Here is a 24,445-nt window from a genome sequence, read left to right as displayed (position 1 = left end):
GGAGAATGGCGTGAACCCGGGAGGCAGAGCTTGCAGTGAGCCGAGATCGTGCCACTGCACTCCAACCTGGGCGACAGAGTGAGACTCCGTCTCAAAAACAAACAAAAAAAAAACCACAAAAGTTTACAAAGTAATGTCTTCTGTGTGTGTGTGTGTGTGTGTGTGTGTGTGTGTGTGTATGTGTGTGTGTGAGTGATTTTCTTTTGGTCTGTCTTGATTTTTTTTTAATCTTCCATATAGAACATAGATTACTATTTGTAATGGGAAAGAAAAGTCACAAAAGTTAGAGAGAAAGCTATCCGGGTGAAAGTAGTAGTTAGCCACAGACAGGAGGGGCAGAGAGACGTGCTAGGTAGAAGGAAGGGTGCCCGCAGGAGTGCAGAAGCCTGAAGTTACTCGTGCAGTGCGCTGTGGAGCGGAAGCAGGTCTATGAACCTCAAGCTAGATGGAAGGCTGGGGTGTAAGTCCGTGAGTCTGGTGGGGACCAGTCCTGCCTTCGGGACCCTGAATGCCACATAAGCCTGATGTACACAGGGTTGGCAGATTTAGCAAGAAGCAAGCAAGCAAACAACAAAACCAGGTTGCTCAGTCAAATCTGCATTTGAAATAATGAATAATTGGTAGGATAAGTATTTATTGTGCCATATTTGGGATATACTTATGTTGTTTAAAGTATTAACTGTTTATCTAAAATTCCAGTTTAACTGAGTCCCCTGTATTTTTTCTGGCCATTCTAAGGAGGGATCTGGGAGCCAGTGAAAGGCTACAGAGAGAGCCCTGACGTGACCAGCTGTGTATGTTTTAGACACTCCCTCTGGTTGTATTTGAGGGTCATGAGCCTGAAGGTGGAGAAACCCCTCAGGAGGTCGGGACTGAGCGTCACCTTGAGAGTCACCGAGATCCTAGAGGTCTGAGTTGCGGGGGCCCAGTTTGTGAGGACAGTGGCCAATCCCCACGGCATGAAAAGGGCCTTTCTCGGAAGTTTCCCTAACCTTCCTCCAGCCCATTCCAAGTGGTGCTTGTCTCTTGCTTCCCACAATCCCACAGCACAGAGCCCAGCCTGCTCTCAGAGCATGCGCCATCCAGGATTCTCATCACTGTTTTCAGATAATATTTCAACCTATTCCTGGGAGAACAAATAGAAAATTAATTCAGACCAGCCCCCCCCACCGGCCCCCAACAAAAACAGAAAAGAAACAAAATTAACCCACAGACCCATATTGCCACTTCTGGAAACTTGTAGTGATTTCTGAGGACAAATGCTCCACTCCCTTCCTCTTTTTGGTCAAAATGAGATTTATCTGATATAAATTGGACATCTTTGCATGTGTTAAAACGCTATCCTTTCTCAGCATCATTTCATTCATTTGTTCATCAAATGTTTACTGAGCATCTACTGCATGCCAGCTATGATACTAGATGTTACACAGCGGGATAAACAAAGCACACATGTTCAGATATACTCCCTGCTCCATGGGAGGGAGAAAGAGAGACAATAAACAAAGGGAAAACAGAAGAACAAAGAAATACCTAATATTGGTGCGGCGGTCCATGCCTGTAATCCCAGCACTTTGGGAGGCCTAGATGGGTGGATCATTTGAGGCCAGGAGTTCAAGACCAGCCTGGGCAACATGAGGAAATCACGTCTGTACTAAAAATACAAAAGTTAGCGGGGTGTGGTGGCCCATGCCTGTAGTCCCGGCTACTCAGGAGGCTGAGGCCCGAGAATCGTTTGAATCTAGGAGGTGAGGTTGCAGTGAGCCGAGATCAAACCACTGCACTCCAGCCTGGGTGGCAAAGCAAGACTCTGTCTCAAAAAAAGAAACAGTGTGCAGAATAAAGACTATCAGGAAGGATGTTCCATTTATGGAAATATCATCCTTTATTTAACCAGTCCCCTATTGTTGAATATTTTGATTACTGTCGGTTTTCCTACATATTAAACTATGACATGATGAACTTTCTCTCTAGTGAATTCTTACCGTTATTTATTTAGAGTAAATTCCTAGAAGTGAGATTTCTGGGTGAAGGCATATAAACTTTTAATTTAGTTTTTGTTTTATATATTTGAACACAATTTTGTATTTTCTTTTTAGTCACATTTTTTAAAATTTGAAAACAACATGCTGTAAATTTTTTTTTTTTTTTTGAGACGGAGTTTCGCTCTTGTTGCCCAGGCTAAAGTGCAATGGCATGATCTCAGTTCAGTGCAGTCTGCATCTCCCGTTTTCAAGCAATTCTCCTGCCTCACCCTCCCAAGTAGCTGGGATTATAGGTGGCCGCCACCAAGCCCGACGAATTTTTGTATTTTTAGTAGAGACGGGGTTTCACCGTGTTGGCCAGGCTGGTCTCAAACTCCTGACCTCAGGTGATCCACCACCTGCCTCTGCCTCTCAAAGTGCTAGGATTATAGGCGCAAACCACCGCACCCAGCTGTAAAAAGCTTTTTGGTATATACTTTTATGAGTTTTAACACACTCGTGTATAGATTCATGTATTCACTGCCACAGTCAGGATACAGAATAGTTCCATCACACCAGTGCAAGCCCTTTGTAGACAAACCTTCCCCCTCCTGCTACACCTGGCAACCAGTGATCTGTTGCCTAGAGTCCCCGTAGTTTTGCCTTTCCCAGAATTCATGTGCTAGCTGAGTGAAGTTGCACTTCATGTAAATTTGAGACTGGCTTCGTTTACAGACCCTAAGGCCACCTTTGAGATTCATCCATGTCATTGTTCGTCAACAGTTCTTTCTTTTCACTGAGGAGTCGATCCGTGGCCTGGATGGACCACAGCTTGCGTCTCCATTCCTCTGTCAAAGGACACTTGGGGGGTGTTTCCGTTTTGGGGTTATTCTGAATAGAGCTGCTGCAGACATTTGCCTATGGGTTTGGGTTCCTCTCCTCTTAAAATAAGTCATTATTTCTGTAGGGTAAATACCTAGGAGTGGGATGGCCGGGTCATGAGGTCAGTGTTAGTTTAACTAGATAAGACACCGCCCAAGTGTTTGCACCGTGATGGATGGGAGTTCTGGGTGCTCCATACGTCGCCATAACTTGGCATAATCAGGTCTTATTATTCCCACTGTGATAGGCACATAGTGGTATCTCATTGTGCTTTTAATTTGCATTTCCATAGTGGGTAATGAGGTTGAGTATCTTTCATGCTTACTTGCTCCCTGTATATCTTCTTGGGTGAAGTGTCTGCTAGAATATTTTACCCACTTTTTGTTAAATATTACTATTAACTACACTCCACACTTTATTCAGATTTCACTGGCTTCCCTCAATGTCCTTTTACTGTTCCAGCATGCCCCTCAGAACACATTGATTACACTTAGTCCTCATGCCTCCTTGGCCTCCTCCAGTCTGGGGCAGTTTCTCAGACTTTCCTTATTTCGAGAGCATTTCAGGGCTTGGGTTGGTGGCTGTGGGTGAGCAGGATGGCCTGTGCCACTGGCTAGCCTGAGGACTGCCACTTCCACCCCACCGTCTGCTGAAGATTGGCAGCCCCTTGAGGGCTGGGACACTGTTTGTCTCTGCAAACAGCTGTGCCCCGTGCATGTGTGCTGAAGTCTAAGCCCAGTCACTACTACCCCTTTGGCATTATTTATTGGGACTGGAGCTACATTAGGGACATTCAAGTTGAGCTCTGGACAGACCCCAGTGGCAGATGAGGTGGGGTGGGGACGTGATCAATGGCTAAACTTTAACCTCCGCCCTCACCCCCACAGGACTGTTTGGACAGCAGTGGGTTTAGTCAGTGCCCTTTCAATAGCATGAAAGGGCCTCACGCTGGCCTGTTTTTTTTTTAAAGAGATTACATTGGTGTGTGCACTCTGCCACAGGGTGTGTGGGGCCAGCTCACCCGAGAACAGAGTGAGCGGCGTGTCCCCCACAAAGCAGATGTTTGGAGGACAAATAGATGTAATCAAAACCATGGAGGATAAAATGACTGAGACCCCTAGCGCCATATGCATGGACCGGTGCACAGCTCCACGACAGGCCCACACCACCCATGTCCACACCCACCCACGTGGATCTGCACCCACACACAACCGCCCACATGCCCACGGGCACGCACATCCCACTTGTGTGCCTGCACTTGACCACACAAGCAAGCACACTCCACAAACCTATCCACAAGCAACTACACATATGTTCCCCACACCCACTCGCAACGGCAGACTTGTGCCACATGCCCTTGGGTGTACATCTGTGCACACAGATGCTGCCAGCACCCTCTCCCTAAAATGCCTCTAGAAGGTCATTCTTTAAGTCTCGGCCAAAAAAAAGAAAGAAAGAAAGAAAAAAGAAAAATCAGTCACCTTTGGAAATCTGTCAAGGGTTTTCCTGTTTTAAAAAGGTGAAACTAGATTAGAGTGATGCCATTGGGTTGAACCAGGACAGATGGGTAGAGGTTAAGGGAATGAAGCAAGGCTTTCCACTCCATGCATTTCTCCAGCTGAAATCCAAAAGCCAGGGGTTCCCAGCACTAGAATAGGCAGCTCCCAGTGGTACGGGGGTCCTCCCAGGGGGAGTTCCAGCAGAGGTTGAAGGGCTCAGTGGCTCCCCATTGAGAATATACCCTTGAGCTGCATGCTTCCCACTTCATCAAAAGCAGTCTATGCCAATAATTGCTGACCTACGATTGTTTGAAGAGCACCTGACCTATCCTGTGCTGAGCCTCAGGCTGAGAAGGGACAAATGGCATGAGGTCCCAGCCCTTGGGGAACTGACATTCTATAGGAGGAGCTGGACATTCAGGGCTTGAGGAGATATGAGATATGAGTCAGTAAACATAGGCAGTCAGTGGAGAGGGTGAGCAGAGGACAGAAAACAGTCACAATCTGGGAGGGCTTCCTGGAGGAGCACTGGATCTTGGAGGTCAGCTGGAAGGAGGCAGGGGCCCGAGATGGGGACTTGGGGGACCACGGTGAGTGGTTTCCTTTGGTCAGGAGCAATCAGCCTGAGCCGTGGGACTTCTATTTTCAGCGGCCGTCTTGTTGAGGAGGGCGCCTCGCGGGGAGCCAGATCTGACCAGCACCCAGGCCTTCAGCCACCACGCTGACTCTCCAGCCAGCCCGGGGTCATCTCCCTGGAGAGCAATCTGGGGGCTTTGCCCAGGGCCCAGCCCCACTCCTCATCTCATCCCTGCCACCCTCTGTCTCACACAGGCCAGAGAAACTCAGGGCCACCGAGGCACAGCAGTGGGAAGTGCAGAAGTAAGGGAGACTCAGAGGGGTGGCAGTAGCCTCTCAGTGCCCGCAGGGACAGGGCTGTCATGGGGAAGGGTGCTGGGGGTTTAGAACTGGAACCAGTGAGCCAGACCTACAGGAGACAGACATGGGCTGGGTCTAAGGACAAATAGTCCCGCTGTCCTGGGGGCAGTGAGCTCCCTGCTACCCTACACTGGAACCAGCGCCAGGTGATGCTGCAGGGTGGCGGGAGGTGGACAAAGACAGCCTGAGCTTGGGGTCTTAGGGCTCAGACTCTGAGAGGACCATGCTTGTCATTCTGACCGGTTGAGTGGAGCTGCAGAACTTCGGGAATTTTTCTTTGTTGTCTAAATGAGGAACCCAGCCTCAGAATTTAAAGCAAGCTGACTCAAGACAGGTTAGAAGGCTTGCTTCCTTCTTCCTTGAGGAGTCAGGAGCAGCGCTCTCCTGAATTCCTTCCATCTCTGACACAGGCACACCCTCCCCCTCTCCTCCCCTCCCCAGGTCCTCAGGGACAGTCCCGGCTGCTGGTGAGCAAGGGAGGAGGGACCCTCAACTACCCCGCTGTCCCTATTTGTAGGTGAGACTCCAGAGATGAAATGGGTCATCTGAAGTCCTGGGCAGAGCGGGGGCCTCGGCCCAGGGCTCCCAACTCTTGGGCTGGTGGTCTTTGCACACCCTGTGCCACCTCTATCTCTGCATGCTCACTTGGCCTCAGTGGGCAGCTGGAGGTGGACAAAACTCTACCCTTACTTGTCACCATGAAGACTGGACCTTCTGCCACTTGCCCTGAGAGGCCAAGAGCTGGCTCAGTGCTGAGAGGCTGCCCCCAGGCCGCATCCTCAATCCCTCATCTTCAGGGGCTGGTCCTGCTCCCCACAAGATGGACAGAGCAGGACGCCTTGGTCATGTGAGGCCCCTGGGTTCCTTCTGCCCCTACCTCTCTCCCTGGGAATAAGGCCTAAGACCCCAGGGGAGGGAGTAGAGGGCAGGCCAGGAGCTGAGAGGCTGTGCTCTGTCCGGAATTGGGGCATGTTCCCTTCTCTCTCTGGCCTCAGTTTCCCCCCAGTTAAAACTACGAGTTCAGGCTGGTCCATACCAACTCTCAGTTCCTGTAACGTGGAGCTCCCATTGCTGTGCAGGGTGGTCCCGATCCCCAGCAAGGGTCTATGGGGCTGTGAGATGGGGCCTGGGGACCAGGGCTCAGGGCTCAGGGCTCAGTGCTCACCTCCCTCAGCCCCTCATCTGGCTTCCAGGAAGTTGCAAAACAGGGATGGTTATTTTTGGTGAGGCTGGGTGGGGTTTCTAAAAAAAAAAAAAAAAAAAACCTAAAACATAAAATGTATTTGTCTGCCAGGAAGATAAATATCTTTGCTGAAAACTCTTGGCCCAGCTGCCAGCTGCAGTTTGCAGAATGCTGTCACTGAAGCTGTGGCTGTCTGCATGTGCCTGGGCTCACATAGGTGTCACGCGTGATGCTGCTGGGCTGGTCGTGCACCCCCATGGCGTCTGCACTGCCAGCGGCCCTCAGGAGCAGCCTCCTGAAGCTGCTTCCAGGCCTACTCTGGGCACTCACCTCTATGATCTTTTCTTGATGCCTTGGAGAGGGAGGTGAGAATGCCACAGGCCAAATGTCCCTCTCAGCTTCCCCATTGTGCACAGAAAGCCAGGGATGAGACGAGTCTGAAGCCTCAGCCCTCAGGATCTGGAGGGAGTCAGAAGACCTGGACTAGAGGCATCATTCTGACACTTAATGCCCATTGCTTGGACCTATTTCCAGAAGAAGAAACCAAGGGTCAGAGTGGTTGATGCTCACACTTACTACACATGCTTGTTGTGATGATCAAAGCTCCCGCACGTGATAGGTTGTGTCAAATGCTCCCCACACGTCTTATTTATTGTGTTTGTTCTTCCACTCAACAAGTTCCTTTTCCCCAAGTTACAGACAAGGAATGTGGTTCTCGAGGAGCTCACACCCACATCTGCAGACACCCAGTTGGCTGCCCTTCCCTAGGCATCTGTGCATGCCCTGCACACGCTCCCGTGCCCAAGGGCCTGCATCCTTGGAGGACTTCTCCAGGGTCGGAGTCCTCTAATGGTCCCAGGGTCTGTGGCTTTGCAAGTCCAGCCTAGAAATGTGAATATCAATAATGGCAAAACTACATAGCCAGCACACTAGCCTCTTTAGTTCCCACAGCTACCCTATGAGGAAGATCCTATAAGTATCTTCATCCCCATTTTATAGAGGGGAAACTGAGGCACATCGCGGGTGGGTAAGCTCTCCTGAGCACGCAGCTGGGGAGTCATGGCCATAGGATTCATGGCGGCGCTAAAGAGTCCATGACCTAAACCAGGGGTCCTTAGCCCCCAGGCTGTGGACCAGTACCGGTCCATGGCCTGTTAGTAACTGGGCCGCACACAGGAGGTGAGTGGCAGGTGAGCGAGCATTACCACAAGTTCTGGCTCCTGTCAGATCAGCGGTGCCGTTAGATTCTCACAGGAGCGTGAATCCTACTGTGAACCATGCATGTGGAGGGATCTAGGTTGCGTGCTCCTTACGAGGATCTGATGCCTGATGATTTGTGGTGGAACAGTTTCATCCCCAAACCATTCCCCACCACCACCTGCTCCACCCATGGAAAAAATTATCTTCCACAAAACCAGTCCCTGGTGCCAAAAAGGTAGGGATTGCTGTCCCAAACCCTCTGCCAGGAGGTGAGTGTGTCTGCCTCGGAAGCTCACCAGGCTGTGTGGTGGTAAAGTGGCTTCTCGCCACACTCTCCCACCCCAGCCTCCACCTCTTCTTCCTTGCAGTCCTGAGCTCCTAGGAATGTGCCAGGCGGGTTCCATCTGTCAGACGTAGTGGCTGGGAGCTGTGCTCCTGTACACCCACCCAGGCCCGGGGTCAGTGTGCTGGGGATGAAGGTGCCTGGGCAGCCTCAGTAAACAGTCAGCAGGAGCTGCTTGTAACAGGAAATGTGGCCCATGCCTCAATCCCATGCACCCCCAAGGAAGAAAGACCCTTCTCTTGAACAATAGGTGAGACCAGTGTGCAGGGTTGGGGGGCAGGGAAGGAGGTGTTGACTCCTCAGCACTGGACTCTTGGGGCAGAGTCTCCACAGCTCCTGCTGAACTCCTGGTGGGACTAGGCCAGGAAAGGAGGGGCACTCCTGTCTGCCTCAATGCTGGGTCCTCCTCACCCCAAGCCCCACTGGGCCAGACATGGCTGCTGAATGAGTTTCCCTTCCACCCAGGGAGGCCATGGCACTGGGGTCAGAATTCTCGGGGCCCAGAAAAGTCCTGATGAAGGGAATCCCTCTAGAGAGAGGAGCTCAGGGTCAGTGAGGTGGGGATTAAAGGTCACAGAGGTCAGATTGGCTGACTTAGGTTCACATAACATTGTTGCCGGAAGGGACCTAGTCTAAGATGATGGCAAAGAGGCTCAGAGAGGGGAAGAGATTTGCCCAAGGTCACACAGCATGTTAATGGCAAGCCAGAATTAGAAGCCAAGTCTCCTGACCTTGCATCCAATGAGCTCTAAGAGGAAAAAGGCAGGGGGTGGCTACCCGAGTGCCCCACTGTCCCCCTGACATCCCCCTTCTCTTGCTTGGTTCAACTATTGGTTTCTGACTTTGTTTCCTCCTCCCTCAGCTAAAGAAAGCTCCCTGGGTGAGCCAGAGTTACCCCCTGACTCTGACACTGTGGGGATGGACAGCAGCTACCTGAGTGTCAAGGAGGCTGGGGTGAAGGGGCCCCAGGACCGGGCCAGCTCAGACCTCCCCAGCCCGTTGGAGAAGGCCGACTCGGAGAGCAACAAGGGCAAGAAGCGGCGGAACCGGACCACCTTCACCAGCTACCAGCTGGAGGAGCTGGAGAAGGTCTTCCAGAAGACCCACTACCCAGACGTGTATGCACGGGAACAGCTGGCCATGAGGACAGACCTCACCGAGGCCCGCGTGCAGGTCAGTGAGGGCCACCCGGGAGTGAGGCTGGTAAAGCAGAGCCAGTCCCTGGGCTCTTGGCTGCAGCTGGGGTCTCCTGACTGCCCACCAACCACACCATGGCTTTTCTTTCCTCAGTTCATTGAGAACCTGAAAGTGGGGGCTCCTAGCCTGCCCCTCATGCCCCTGTCCCAACTAGAGCAACTCTGCTTTTATCCTCTTTAATATTGGGCTTCTGCGCTGTGGCGGGGGGGTGCAAAGGAAGGAGGGCCCCCAGCAGAGGGGCAGAAAGGCTGCTGCTGGCTGTTTCTGGGCTTTACACAGTGTGAGAGTCCTGGCTGTTTCACACACAGAAGGGTTACTGGTCCCTGCTCTAGAAGGCCTATCTCTTAGACAGGAAACAGGACAAACATGAAGACAATGTCTACAGCATCCCAATGGGCAGAAACAGAGAACAGTTTAGCTCTTCCTTCTGCCTAGATGGCTGCATCCCCCTCCATTTTTCAAGTCCCAACTCATACCTCCTCTGAGAAGTCTTCCTGACCACTGTGGCCAAAGCAGTAGCCCCCCTATTATCAGCCAACAGCCAAAACACCCAACCCAGTACAATACAGTGGAACCCAACACACTCAACCCAACTCATTGCAACCCAATAGAACTCAACTCAACACAACACAACACAATAGAACTCAACACGCTCAACCCAACTCAGTGCAACCCAACACAACACAACCTGATAGAACTCAACTCAACCCAGCACAACAGAATGGAACTCAACACACTCAACCCAACTCAACCCATTCCAACACAACACAACCCAATATAACACATTCCAATGGAACTCAACCTAACACAACACAACACAGTGGAACCTGACACACTCAATTCAACTCAGTGCAACCGAATAGAACTCAACCCAACCCAACGCAACACAACCCAATAGAACTCAACTCAACCCAACACAACACAATGGAACTCAACGTACTAAGCCTAACACAACCCCTTCCAACACAACACAACCCAATATAACACATTCCAACAGAACTCAACCTAACACAACACAACACAATGGAACCTGACACACTCAACCCACTCAACACAACCCAATAGAACTCAACCCAACCCAATACAACGGAACCAAACCAGCTCACCTTTTGCTACACTGTCCTATTTTATCTTCTTAACAATTAAAAAAATTTTTTTTTTGTTTTCTTTTTAGAGACAGGGTCTCATTCTGTCACCCAAGCTGGAGTGCAATAAGACGATTATAGCTCACTGCAGCCTCAAACTCCTAGGCTAAAGTAATCCTCCCACCTCGACCTCCCAAAGTGCTAGAATTATAGGCATGAGCCACCATGCCTGGGCCCATTTTATCTTTTCGGTATTTATGTTTATTTTTTTAAAGAGACTGGGTCTCTCTCTGTCACCCAGCGTGGAGTACAGTGGTGTGATCATGGCTCACTGTAGCCTTAACTTCGTGGGCTCAATGGATCCTCCCGCCTCAGTTTCCTAAGTAGCTGGGACCACAGGCATACACCACCATGCCTGGGATAAGTTTTTTAATTTTTTGTAGAGATAGGGTCTTGCTTTGTTGCCCATGTGTCTCAAACTCCTGGCCTCAAGTAATCCCTCACCTCAGCCTCCCATAGTGCTGGGACTATAGGCATGAGACACTGTGCCCAACTCCTATTTTTTCTTCTTTACAGGATTGTTGACTGGCTTATTTTACTTGTTTGTCCCCTCCCACTAAACTGTGATTTCCTTGAGATCAAGCACTGATTGTTCATCACTGTATTCCCACCACTTAGAGAAAGCCAAACGCAGAGCATCAAGGCTAAAAAATAAGTATCCATGGATCAATCAACCCTTGTCCAGAGAGCTGTGTCTGCCCCGAACAGCATGAATTCACAGCAAAGAAAGGATCAGAAAGAAAGAAAAGACCCATGAGTAGCCAAAACCCAGGTGACAAAATTCACACACTCAAGTTTAAGTTTCAATTTAACACAAAATAAATGTCATAATCAGTCTGCTTTTCCAAACCAAAGCATGTTGGAAATAGCAAATAAAGTGTTGCCATATAGCAGTTTTTCCCTCTCCAGTGGGCCAGAAAAATCAATAGCTTTAGAACAAAGAGAAATCTTCTACTTTTTTTTTTTTTATCAGCAAAGCGCCATGCAGCTCAGTGGGCTGGGCCCTTCAATGTTAGGACAGAGATGCCCCAACCCTGCAATCCTCAGCAGGCCCCAGGGACTCTTGCATTAATTCACGAAAGCATCTTCAGCAGCATTGTTCTAAGGCGTCAGTAAAAGGTTCATCAGTTACAACCATGTTCTGTTTAAGAAGGCAGAGGCATCTCTAATAGAGTCTACAAACTTTTTTTCCAAAATGGCTAATGTGGAAAAGGACTAGTGGTTATCAGTAAATATGTAGCTGTTCAGAAACTGCAGCTATCAGAAGTGATGCTGAAGAGTTGCATGGCTGAGTTGCTGTAAGTTCCCTGAGGGCAGCCTGCCATTTATTTTTTATTTTTTATTTTTTGAGACAGGATCTCACTGTGTCACCCAAGTTGGAGTGCAGTGGTGTGATCTTGGCTCACTGCAGCCTCCACCTCCTGGGTTCAACTGATTCTCATGCCTCAGCCTCCCAAGTAGCTGTGACTACAGGCATGCATCACTACACACAGCTAATTTTTTGTATTTTTTGGTAGAGATGGAGGTTTCACCATGTTGGCCAGGCTGGTCTTGAACTCATGACCTCAAGTGATGCAGCTGCTTTGGTCTCCCGAAGTGCTGGGATTACAGGCATGAGCCACCATGCCCAGCCCAGGCTGCCTTTTTTTTTAAGACAGAGTCTTGTTCTGTCGCCCAGGCTGGAGCGCAGTGATGCAATCTTGGCTCACTGCAACCTCTGCCTCCCGGGTTCAAGCGATTCTCCTGCCTCAGCTTCCCAAGTAGCTGGGATTACAGGTGTGCACCACCACAGCTGGCTAATTTTTGTATATTTAGTAGAGATGGGGTTTCACCATGTTGGTTGGCTGGTCTTGAACTCCTGACCTCAGGTGATCCACCCACCTCAGCCTCCCAAAGTGCTGGGATTACAGGCATGAGCCACTGCACCTGGCAAGACTGCCATTTTATTCCCCTCCAGTGCCTAATGAATGTTTGAGGAAGGACGACAGGGCAGCCGGGTCTTTCCTGTGAATCCAGAAGCCCTCACACACCCAGATCTCATTTGAATTTGGACAACCAGCCACTCACATGACCTTACATGCCTGAGTTTGGACAGGAATCCTAGCATCTACCCTGATCTCCAGCAAATGGATTGGGGAGGACCCACAGGCGCAGGTAGAGAAAGGGGCATGGCTGGTTATGGGACAGCCCTGTAGGTGCTGTGTTGGTGTGGGATAAACCTGTTCATTTTCTGTGCAGTATGTGTGTACATTTGTGTTTGCATATGTGGGTTGCATGCACGCTTCCTAACAAACATATGGCAGTGCCCGGGAGTAGAATTCACTAAGTACCGAAAGAAGAATGACGCTTTGAGTACAAAACATGAAAACAAAGGCACACAGAGCATTTTTCAGTTACCACCATACAACTAAAACAGAGTGTTCTCTGCACACACACATGCGCGCGCACACACACACACATGCTCATACCTACTTCCAAAATGGAGTTGAGGTAGCTTACAATTAAAGATTTATTTGTCCAATCTAAAAACAAGAACAATGGCATGAAATGCGGAGGTAATGTGGTAAAAAAAATTTAGGCTAAGGTTCATGGTTGCCACTGAGCACAAACTTCAACTTGGAGCTTCCTGGCAGCCAAGGCAGAAAGGGAAACTCTGATGTGCTGCATATCTTGTCACCTAGTGGGAGGACCATAGAATTATAGAACGGTAGTGCTGGAAATGATCACCCCATCTTCCCATTTGATAGACGAGGAAGAAGAGGCCCATAGGTGGGGAGTCATAACCTGAAGTTAACAGCAGCCACTCAGTAGCGGCACTGCGACTGGAATCCGGGACTCCTGAGTCGCAGCCTAGTGCTTCTTTGACTTTAGTTTGCTGTACAAGGACACATGCCAGATTGTTCAGAGGCTTTTCTTTGTATAAAGGCAGCGGAGTGGGTGGGATCTTCATGTGCGTCAGACCTCTGGGTTGAGCCCTAAGCCTGGCAGTGCCCTGGGGGGGTAAGGTGGTGGCGATGGAACCCCCTGCTTGCCTCTGCTGTGTTTGTTCCAGGCCCATACTCAGCTGGTGGCAAGCCAGGTGCCTGGCGTAGAGTGGTGGTGGGGACAGGGACGGGGCAATGGGGGCCCCAAGATGGACTTTTCCTGGGAAGAAGCCTGGGGTTTGGCCCTGCTCCAGGGTGCTGCAGGGGCCTCTCTCTGCTGTCTGGGATTCCAATCTCTGCAGCTGGTGTCTGAAGACAATAAGACAGAGGCCTCCCCGCCCTGGGCCACCCCGCCCTGGCCCCAGATGGGCTGCGGTTAGCGAGGCCTCTGCCAAGACAGTTGGTTCCTTGCACAGCCCGGTCCTCGGGAGAGGCCTGTGCTGAGTGGGCCCAGGCTGGGGTGGTCCTGAGGTATGACATTCAGCCTGGGAGAACAGTGGGGACCTTGTGGTTGGCTGTCCTCCTAGGGCTGCACAGTGGAGACAGGCCTGCGGTGCAGAGCTTGGAGGCACAGGAGCGGGCCTGGGGGTTGGTGTGGCATCTGGAAGGGAGTCTCGGAGTCCCTGGGGCACCAGGGGTCAGAAATAGAAGGACACTCCAAGCCTCAGGACCTGCAGATGTGAGCATAGAAGGGGTCCTGGGGATACCCTTGCTGCCTCCAATTTACTGGGGAGGATATTGAGGACCAGCCAGGCTCACCTAGCTCATGTCTGGATCTGGGCAGAAAAGCCAGAACTGGGTGCACAGGGTAAGGCCCCAGGACAAAGGAACAGGAGAAGAAGGAGGGAGGAGGTGGGCTGCCCTGCTCCTGCCGGCCGCTCACCCGCCTCTCACCATTTCCATCTTCAGCTCTCAAATAAATCCCTCAGCCTGACCTTCTTCCACTTCTGTTCCAAAGACGGTGCTAGCTCTGCTGGCCTCTCCCCCGCCTGGTCATCTGTCTTCCCCAGATAACCCACATCTCCTCCCTCACACTCAGCTCCAGCGAGCCCACGCCCCACATTCCACTCCCCTACACGGCTCCTCCCTCCACTCTAGACCCCTTTGCCAGGCGCTGGCCACCTCCTTCCCTCTTCGGGGTCCCTCCCTGCCCATCCCTGGATCCTCTGTTCCAGAGCCTGCAGGGACATCTTCCACTTCCACCGTCCCACCACGGGGACCTGGAACCCACAGAGACACAAGGGGAACCCCAACAGTCACAGTGACAAAAAGAAAAAGAGAAGCCATCTCTCTCCATGCCTCCAGTGGCTTCTCCCCTCCCCCCAGCTTCCCCCACAGAAAACCCTGGGAGGCTGAGGAAGGAGCGGAAAGACAGAGCTAAGCCTGCAGGAAATTAAACATGAAATGAAAACAAGCTCCTCTGATTCATTCTCTCATCCTGGCCCCAGTCTCCCATCCCAGGCCACTGATAAAGAGGGATCCCATTTCAGCAGCACAGGGAGGAGACCCCATCTGTCCTTGGCTCCCAGTGGGCGGCCAGGGCCTGGACCCTAGGAATCCCTGGAGGAAAAGGGGCCCTGGGAGGCCAGGGCAGGGGCTGAGACCCCAAACTGGGGAGAGGGTCCGTTTTTAGGGAAGAGGCTTCTCCTCCCCCAGTCAATGTGTGTGCACACATGCACGTGCATGCAGCCACACTAGTGGGTACACTCGTGCACACACACACACATGCTTAGGATTAGGAAGGGGAAAGTGAGTTGGTACAGGAGTGGAGAAACATACTAATGTGCACCCCTGCACCCCTGCTCACCCCCACCCTCCTCACAGTAACATGAGATACATCCCCATCTTCCTTGACCTCTTTCCTCTAGCAAAAGACAGTGAGAAAGGTCAGGAACTGTAAAGAAACAAATGGGAAGTACTCTAAACATTCTTGGACTGCATTTCCCATCTAGCTCCCCTGCTGCAACTATGAGGCACCTTTCGCCATGCAGAAACTGAGGCCCTTGGCAATGCCAGTGCTTCTATGAGCCTGTCCGTTGGCCGCTGCACTGGATGCCCAAAGAGGCCAGGCAGCATCTGTGAGGAAGCATGTCCACACCTCCTTCTCCCCTCCTCGCAGTGGTTCCTAGGAAGCTCAAAGGCTCTGAGGCAGAGGAATTTTGAGAGCTGACTCCTGTATTTAGCTCAGCAGCCACGTTGGCCGTGATGGATGGAGAAATGTTTCCACCTGGAGGGCAGGGACTGGACCTCAGGAAAGTTGACTTTCTCGATGCCTGGGCCTGGGAGAGCCTGGCACGGCTCCTTATGGCTCTGCAGCTGAGGCTGTTGTCACGGCTCTGTTCTACCGGTCTGCAGCGTGCTGTCTGAGATGTGCCCACTTGCATCTGAGTCTGCAAAGCCAGCAGACAGGTGCACATCAAGCTGGCAGCGGCCTCCCTCTGAGGAGCACCACGGTCCATCTCTGAATCAGCCTAAGGCCATCCTGGCCTGGAAGCTGATCCCTCCTCACTCTCCCTCTCTCACCCACCCCGTCCCCATCACCCCTTCTCCAGCTCCTAAGTCATGGGCCAGGGGTAGGGCAGCTCTTGCTCTTGAACCTTGGGACAGTTCCCCGCCTTCCAGAAATGCTCGTGCAAAGGAAAATGACCCAACACTCCCCATCACCAAAAACCCCAGTGCCCACAGCTGACTCAGAGACCTCCCCTCCCCCGTTGGGCTCCCAATCAGGCCAACATCCCATCCACTTGTGTTCAGTGACAGGTGGGCCTCCACTTCCTCTCACCATCAGGCTACTCTTCTACACGAGATTTTGTAGTGACTGCCTCTACGGACAGCACCAAGGGAAAAACCCTTCACTTGGCATTCAAGGCCCCCTGCGATCTGACTCTGTTTCTTTCTCTCCCACCACTTCCTTCAGATTGACCTCTTTAGGTTTTTGGAGCATGCCTTGCTGTTTCTAAACCCAGGCATTGGCTTTCCTCCTTTCAGCCAACCATTCAAGGCCCAGCTCCTGTCCCTCCTCCAGGAAGTCTTCCCTGACTGCCTCTGTTGCCCAGCAGAGCCCCTGTTCTCCCACAGGGTCTCATTCCCTTTAACACAGGGGAGTTCTGAGCTGGGAGACTGTCTCCAACAAGAAGGCTGCAGACAGGATGCAGGAAGGAAGGCATTCTGAATCTGGACCAATAAGCCTTAGAGAGCCATGAACCTTTGAGAAAACTGGCAAAACTGTGTGTAATTGTCTAGGAGAACACATCTGGAGGAGCATTTGTAGCTTTTATCAGCTTCTACACAGGAATCTGGTTAGATGACTGCTAAGATGACCAGTGACTTGTTTCATAGGTGGTGACACTTGGCTGCTCTAGATTCTGAAGCTTAGAAAAATGAAGTTCTGGCTCAGGATCACGCCCATGGCTAGTGGGGGTAAGATACCTTCCCAGCTCAGAGTGGATGATTCTAGATTGTCAGCTCTTGAGGACAAAGACCAAGGTTGATATTTATGTGTGGCCGCACTGCTTCCCAAACGCACTGCAACTGATGGGGGGCTCAAGGGAACAGTTCGCACTGCCTGAAAGTGAGGCCTCCAGGCGGGTGTCTCACCCTGGTGACAATGGCTTTCTTGTCTTGTAGGTCTGGTTCCAGAACCGAAGGGCCAAGTGGAGGAAGCGGGAACGTTTTGGGCAGATGCAGCAGGTTCGAACCCACTTCTCCACTGCGTATGAGCTGCCCCTCCTCACCCGAGCTGAGAACTACGCCCAGGTAAGTCCCGCCCTGAGCTGCCGCCACCGATCCCCAGCCCCTGGTGCTCTGAGAATGAGCCCCTTGGAGGAGAGCCCAGGTACCCCGAGATGACTTATGGCTCCAGGCTGCCCTTCCGTCTCATTCCAGGGGTGTGCCTGTTTATACCAGAATGTGGGAGGCCCAGGGTTATTCTATCCAGCTAATCATTGAACCAGGCTTGGCTGAACTTTAGGGAAGGGAAGGTTGGGGCAGTGAGAACGGCTCTTTCCTCCACTAGCTTTGGCCACTTTTGCTGTGGGCATCGGAACCAAGGCAGGCAGAAGGCCACCAGGCCCTCAGATACCGCTCGGAGGGTCTCTTCAGAAAGCGAGCTCTGAAATCTCCAGGACTTGTGGCCAAGTTGGAATGAGCTTGGGATTCCGAGTCCGGGGACTTAGGTTATCTTTCCAGCTCCAGGTCTTTCTCACTTCAGGCAAGTCTCAAGTCTCTGAGCCTCAGTTTTTTCACCTGTACCTTGGACGTGGTAAAAGCATCTGCTCAGCTCTGTTGTCAGGCAGTCGTAAGGTCTAAATTCAATGGTGCAAAAGTATTTTGTGAATTGTACAGTTTCAAAAAGCTTGTGTGCCTGCGCTCAGCCTCTGGGGCCATGTCCTCCCCTCCCCCCAGAGCATTTTCCCTGAGTGTCTGTCAGCCAGTCCCCTGTTCTAGTGTGAGATGCAAGGGACGAGAAGTATTGAGTCACATCAGGCACCTGGGATGCTTGCAGAGATGTGTTTTTGGCCAAGTCCAAGTCCACTCCTGACCCCCCTCAGCCTGCCCAGCAGAAGTGGCTGCTCCCTCCCTGCTCAGGCCTCATTCTGGCATGGCCCCTGCCTCAGCTCCCAGCCCGGCCCTGCCCAGCAGCCAGTAGCACGGGCACCCCTGTCTCCTTTCCTTCCCCCTGACCTGGTTCTGTGCGAGCAAATGGTCTCTGGGCTCTCCACCCAGACCAGCCCTCCGTTCCCTCTCCCCCAGCCCGGGATTCATGGGGCAGGAGGGCAGGAGGGCAGGGCACAGGCCTGGAGGTGAGGCTGAAGAATATGGGATGTCTCACACAGGCACCATCGACATCAGCTCGCACTGTGTTCTTCCATTCTCTTTCTCCCCTCTCCCTCCCTAAACTCAGCCTCCCTCTGTCCTCCCAGGATGGAACTCTAGCTCCCTCCTTGGCTTTGAGCTCTGCTGCCTGAGCACACAGCTGGAGGCAGAAACCAACACAGGGCCCTGTTCACCCCTCCTACCCCCACCTCACCTACAGCACCACAAAGTGTGCGCTCAGACCTCTTCTGAGAGGGGGTGATGGGGGCCAACCCGTCCCCCTTCCCCTGCACCGCGGAGAGAAATGCGGTTCCCTCCGGGATTGGGGCTGAGCTCCTTCTCCCTGCTTTAAAATGCCTCCCTTGAGTGTGCTCCAGACACATGCAGGAAGGCAGGCCAGCAGAAGCCTACATGAGGTTACCAGGAATCCCGTGTGCATAAGCTGAGAGTTTCCCGGGTCTTCCCCACACCCTAATTCTACCTCCTTATACGTGCCTCGAAGGCAGAGGAAGATGGGAGCCCCAGGTGAATGTTGGGGAGGGAAGGGAAGCCCAGTGGCACCGATGGAAGACAAGATGGCCAGCTCATGCCTGTGCATGCCCTCGCCCCCTTGGCATGAGGAGGTCCGGTCTCAGCTCTGGCTGTCCACCCTTGAGGCAGCTCCTTCCATCCTGAGTTAGTTCTGAAGCCTCCTAGTTCAGGCCCTGGAACCTCAGCCACTGACCTTTGGTTTCTGAGAGGTTTAGGCCCCTGCTGCCCACCTCACCCAACCCCTCCATCTTCCCGGCTACTGGTGGGGGCCCAAGGGAACCTGCAAGGCCAAAGCTGTCCGAGTTGGGGTCCGCTCACCTTGCTCAGGTGCCTATGGATGTGAGGGGCCTGGGGAGGAGCTGGAGGTGAATGAGACACAGCTGCCATCCGCAGATGGAAGCCAAGTCTACAGTTGAGTCTAAAAATAGGAAGCCAGCTGGGGGGTGCTGGGGTGTCACCCTTCCACTGGCCACTGGGCCCTTAATGAAGCCTGAGGTCACTCCTTAGAACTGAATTTCCCTCTGCTGCTAGCCTGGCCCTGGGAACAGAGATGCCAAGGTGTAAAAGCCACCCCCACAGGGGTATCTGGACGTCCATCAAGGCTAAACACTCAAGAGGGGCTTCACGGGAAGGATGGACAGTGACGGGAGAGGTGCCCTGGGGGAAGGGGTGAGCCCCTGCCACACCGTGCCTGCCCGCCAGCCCGTGACATCTCTCCCTTCCTCTCCCAGATTCAGAACCCGTCCTGGCTCGGCAACAACGGGGCTGCCTCACCAGTGCCGGCCTGCGTGGTCCCCTGTGACCCGGTGCCTGCCTGCATGTCCCCTCATGCCCACCCCCCTGGCTCTGGGGCCAGCAGCGTCACCGACTTCCTGAGTGTGTCTGGGGCTGGCAGTCACGTGGGCCAGACGCACATGGGCAGCCTGTTTGGAGCAGCCAGCCTCAGCCCAGGCCTCAATGGCTACGAGCTCAACGGCGAGCCGGACCGCAAGACCTCGAGCATCGCGGCCCTCCGCATGAAGGCCAAAGAGCACAGTGCGGCCATCTCCTGGGCCACATGACAGGGCACCCCCGCCCCGTCCCCACCTCGGGACACCGTGGGCCACGCCCATGTTTTCCAGGCCCCCAGCCTCCCACTCGACTTTCCTCTTAGGAACCTGGCCTGGGCCAGGGGCCTGACCCTCAGCACTTTCAGCCACCCCAAGTCTGAGGCCCCGTGGACTGCTGGGAGGGAGGGGGCAGCAGGCCCCTGGCCCCTCCCTGGCACTGAGGCCCTGACCCCTGCTCCCGGCCACAGGCAGTGGAGAAAGCCAGGTGGCCACGTTTTTCAGCTTTGCATCCATGATAAGCTGAAAGCGCTTTCTCTCTCCCGCCCGCTCCTCTGGCCTGCCTAGTTGACCATGAGTCAAAGCTAGATTTCCATGCAGACCCAGCAGCCTCACCAGCCCAGCCTTGTCCATCCTTCCCGCTCCTAGTGGGGTCTCCTGGTCACCAGGCCGGTGGCTGTGTGTCTGAAGCACAGGCTGCCCTGCAGAGCCAGCCTCCTGCCCTCCCATCTTTCTCTCCCTGAAAGCACATGGAATCCGACCTGCTGGGGCCGAGGCACCGGCCTCCACCTCCCTCCAAACAGCGACGAGTCTGACAGAGCCTGGCTGACTGCATCCTGGCTGTCCCCTGGGCTGGATACACCTGGAGAGAGTGGGCAGAGGATGACAGGAGCTGGAGCCAAGGACCCCTGCTGCCATCTAGCAATGCCAGTCCCCAGGGGAGACATGGGCCAGCCCCTCACTGGACAGTATAGGGGAGGAGCCAGACCTGAGGGAGGCTGAGAACACGGATGCCGCAAGGGCTCCCACGGTGCTAGAAGAAGGAAAGGTCCTGGGAGAGGGGGAGGCTCCGGGTGGGGCAGGGGCCCGGGCAGTCCTCCCACTCTCCCGCCTGCCTGGCATCCGGTACAGTGGGGAGGTCTGGGCATCTTTGTTCTCCATCCAGAGCCCAGGAGGGTCCCTCCAGGAGGATTCGGAGGGGCTCGTCCCTTCCCTGCCCTACCCTGGACCCCCCCGGGGCTGCTCAGCAGTGTCCCGGCATGGAAGGACTCACAACTCGGAACACATAAGCTAGGGCTTGGGGGCCGGGCGGCAGAGGGTCATGAGCTGTGCGCAGGCTTTGCTAGAGGACGTGTGGCCATGCTCGGCCTCCAGGCCCTGCCATGGCCTCAAACTGACTGTCCTCCCTGCCGTATCTGTCACAGTGTCATCGCTGCCCAGAGCCTTCCACGGCAGATGAGGGCTCTGTGTCCCTCCAGGCACTAGGAGGGTGTTGCTCTTCTCCACACAGCTTTCCACACTCCGTCCTTACACTTCTTCCATGGGGACCAGGACTCTCTGCCTTTTCTCCAGCCTGCGGAAGGGCTCCTGGCCTGGGCTCCTCGGCGTGGCTTTGCTATTGCAAAGGGGGTGTCAGGATGCCCTCCTGAAACCAGGCTTCCTGCCTCCAGGAAGTGGGGCTCCGTGCCTGCCTGCCTGACCCCTGCAGCTTGGGTCTGGCCCTGAGCCCCAGCCCTCACCTCAGCTGGGAGTACACAGTAACCGTCCAGAGGCAGGCCTGTCAGACCCCGGGGGGGTCCCTCCGGCAGGCAGCACTCCACGCTGAAGGGCTCGCCTTTTCTACCTTCTCCCTTGATTCCTGTCATGGAGTAGGGCCAGGCCCACGAGGCTCAGGGTAGCGGACACAGAAAGGCCTCCTGGGTTGGGCTGAGGGTAAACTTGGTGTTGTTGAATGAGGGTCTCTGGGGTCGGGGTTGACAGTCTCCCGTCTGCCTGGTGCTCTCATCCACTCTAGAAACCAGGCTGGGGAAGGGTCTGGCTGTGGCCTGCCTTAATAAGAGTCAGACCTCTTTGTGAACCGTAGCTCTAAAATTGATCTTGCAGAGGTGAAGGGGTCTTGGACATTGAATTAAATGTTCTTGGAGGCTTGGCTTTAAGTGTTTCAAATATTTGAGGATTTGGAGTGACTTTTGGGAAGTTTTTTCTAGTTCTGAGGTTCGCTGAAATGACCCAGACTCCCCCAAAATCTAGCCAGGGAAAGGAAGAACTTAAGGCTGGGAACAGTTTCCCCATTTCTCCCCCATTTCCTTCTGAAATGCTCATGGTTGAGGAAGGATGGGGGAGGAAGGAACTTGCACCTTGGGTCTTTCTCACCCATGAGAGAATCAGGACAAAGAGGAGGAGAGCCAGGTAGCTCCAGAGTGGGCCAGGAGGGAGGGCGAGGGAATCAGGACAAAGAGGAGGACAGACAGGTAGCTCCAGAGCAGGCAGGGAGGGAGAGTGAGAGCTTTAAGGGGGCTCTTCCGCAGGGGCCCCCGGCACTCAGTTCCTCCATGCGTCTGCTCTCTGGCTGGGCTAGACCCAAGTCAGACAAATTTCAACCCAAAAGCTTGTGAAGAAAAGGCGTCTATTAGAAGGCTCTGTGGCTATGGCTGCCTGTCCCAACACACCCAGAAAGTGTCTAGGATTCAACATGCCAAATGTGAAACATTCCTGTTCATCTCGTCAAAGGCAGCCATGTACCCCAGGCCTGTCCTCCATGGCTTGGCCCCAGCCCTTGGGGGCCACCTAACCACATTAAGTATGATAGGATCACCGAGTTGGGAGGAGGCTTAGAAACCCTCTAGTTAGTCCAGTCACTTTACAACAGAGAAGACCCTGGCCCAGAGTGGAGACGTGACTGCCCTGACTTGTATTTGCCCTGAGACTAAGCTGAGAGAGGAGCCTGGGACGTGCCACCCAGGGTGTGAGGGCCCGGGCCTCGGTGGCACCGGGGGCGGCCGGTGCTGCATGGAGCTCCCCTCTCCAGTGCCTCATGGGCATTCACTCAGCAGCTCAGTTCTCCAGAAGAGAACCTTGGGGCCCAGTCCCTTCCCAGACAGGTGGCTAGGCCCAGCCTTCTGCACTGCAGAGCAGGGGCCCACTGCCGTGTCAGCTCCTAGGATGACTGAGCAAGTCAGGGCAGCTGCCCAAAGCCATCCGGAGCTAAAGCTCATGAAGGCAGGTGGAGAGAAGCATCTACCTGCCACGTGGTTCATTGCTATGCGAATAAGCTGAGAGGTGAGGATTTCCTTTGGATATCTGCCTAAGATCTCAACAGAGATGGCAACTTAAAAATGAAGTCATGGGTAGCCGGCAGATGGACGGGCAGCCTCCCCACACTGACAGCCTCCAGTCCCTGCTGGGCACAGGTCTCAGCATGGCAAGGCTTGACACTAAGGTGCTGCTACTGCCCTCCAGATGCCAGCACTACTCCTGGGGCATGGGAGCGAGGGCTCTGGGGGGCACACAGAGAGGCTTGTCTCCAAGGCTGAAATAGCACTTGGAGGACATGGGCTTTTAGAACTTTCCTTGAATTCTTTTAACTATACTTGATTCTCAGCGCTCACTACCGTGCCTCCAGCTTCGGGAAGCACGGTGGCCAGGTTAGCTCAAAGACACTGCGATGGGGTGGGTGCAGCAAGTGTGGGGTGGGTCCCCAGCACACACAGCTGTGATCACACTGGACCCAGCTCCGTGCCCCATCTGTCATTTCGGCTGGGCAGACAAGAGGGACGCTTCCATGAAAACTATGTACCCTGCTTATGCAGTCATTCCCTCCCTGGGCTAGACAGTGGGGGGGCCATCTTTGAGAACCTGAAAGACACGCGGGGGTTCCTGGTCTGTTTCATGGCCCTGACTGTCCGGTGCAAAGGCAAATAGGCCTAGCTGGGGGAGGACGGTTGGTAAACTGGCCCCCAGGATAATACCCTGTGACTATCCAGTTAAAAAATAAGAAGGTGACAAAGACCCATCAACCCCACTTCACTTCTTTCAGGATGCTGTAGGGAGGAAAGGTGCTTCCATGACCTAACCTCGGCCTCTCCTTTCTGCCCTCTTCACTCACACACATAGAGCTAGGCCTTTATACTACTGATTTTGAAGGACAGTTTTCAATGTCTAATCATCTGTTTGGGTGTGCAGTGGTTGGAAAAAGAGAGCTGAGTGCTAGAAGGAACATGAACCTCAACCGATACTTATTGTTCTCATTGTAAGATATTTTAACCCTGTATAAATGCAACTTTTCCTTTAGCTTAATGGCCTGGGGTGGAATATTAAAAATATATATTAAAAATACAGTAAAAATCCAGAAAAATGTAAAAAAAAAAAAACGAGGTCGGTTCCATAAAGTTTTACTGCGTATACCACCATGTAACTACATTATAGCAAAATATTAAAAGAAACGTTCTTGCCTTTTAAAGTAAGTTATTGCACTTACATCTTTTTTGGGAGAGGAGGAACACGGATGGGAAGGAGACGTAGGGGCCCAGGCATGGGGCAAAATGGAGTGCAGAGGCAGCCGGGCACTCCCAGGACACCCTTTGCTGGCCCAGCCCGAACTGTTTGGTTGTTGTTATTTGCAATAAACTCCTTCTCCTTCCTCCTCTCAACTGGAATCTGTCTGTTTTGTTCCTGACTTGTGACAGATGAAATGTGATCAGAGGGGCCTCTGAAATCTCACGTTAATTGAAGTCGGCAAAAAATACTAACAGTGCCCTTTTGAACTGCTGACACAGTACAGAAGGGATTACCCGGGCTAGATGAACAACAGGTGGCCGGCTGATGCTCCTGCACAAAGAAGGGGTGCGTGGCCTGCGAAGGGTCTGGGACATACCCAGCCCCCTTGTCCCAGAGGACCTGTCTGCACTGCAGGGAAGCTAGAAGGGGGCAGGGGATACCAGAGCCCACTTCTCAGGCAGCCCAAAGGGTCGCAGCAGCAACTCTTTGCCTCCCCGGCATCTGG

General features: G+C 53.1%; 1 protein-coding gene across 1 annotated transcript in view; it reads left to right on the top strand.

The window, feature by feature from the left end:
• ALX4 (ALX homeobox 4) overlaps positions 1-24,090 on the top strand; it is a 49,492-nt gene extending 25,402 nt beyond the window's left edge. Inside the window, exons 2-4 of the mRNA XM_030794665.1 lie at positions 8,867-9,177; positions 16,898-17,026; positions 19,348-24,090. Coding sequence (XP_030650525.1) covers positions 8,867-9,177; positions 16,898-17,026; positions 19,348-19,677 — 770 coding nt within the window. The 3' untranslated portion in view covers positions 19,678-24,090. The remainder of the gene's footprint in view (positions 1-8,866; positions 9,178-16,897; positions 17,027-19,347) is intronic.
• The last annotated feature ends 355 nt before the right edge of the window (positions 24,091-24,445 follow it).

The sequence above is a fragment of the Nomascus leucogenys genome, chromosome 15 (assembly GCF_006542625.1).
Source record: "Nomascus leucogenys isolate Asia chromosome 15, Asia_NLE_v1, whole genome shotgun sequence".
NCBI classification, from domain to species: Eukaryota; Metazoa; Chordata; class Mammalia; order Primates; family Hylobatidae; genus Nomascus; species Nomascus leucogenys.
The sequence above is the reverse complement of the archived record's forward strand: the minus strand, read 5'-3'. Positions and strand labels throughout refer to the sequence as shown.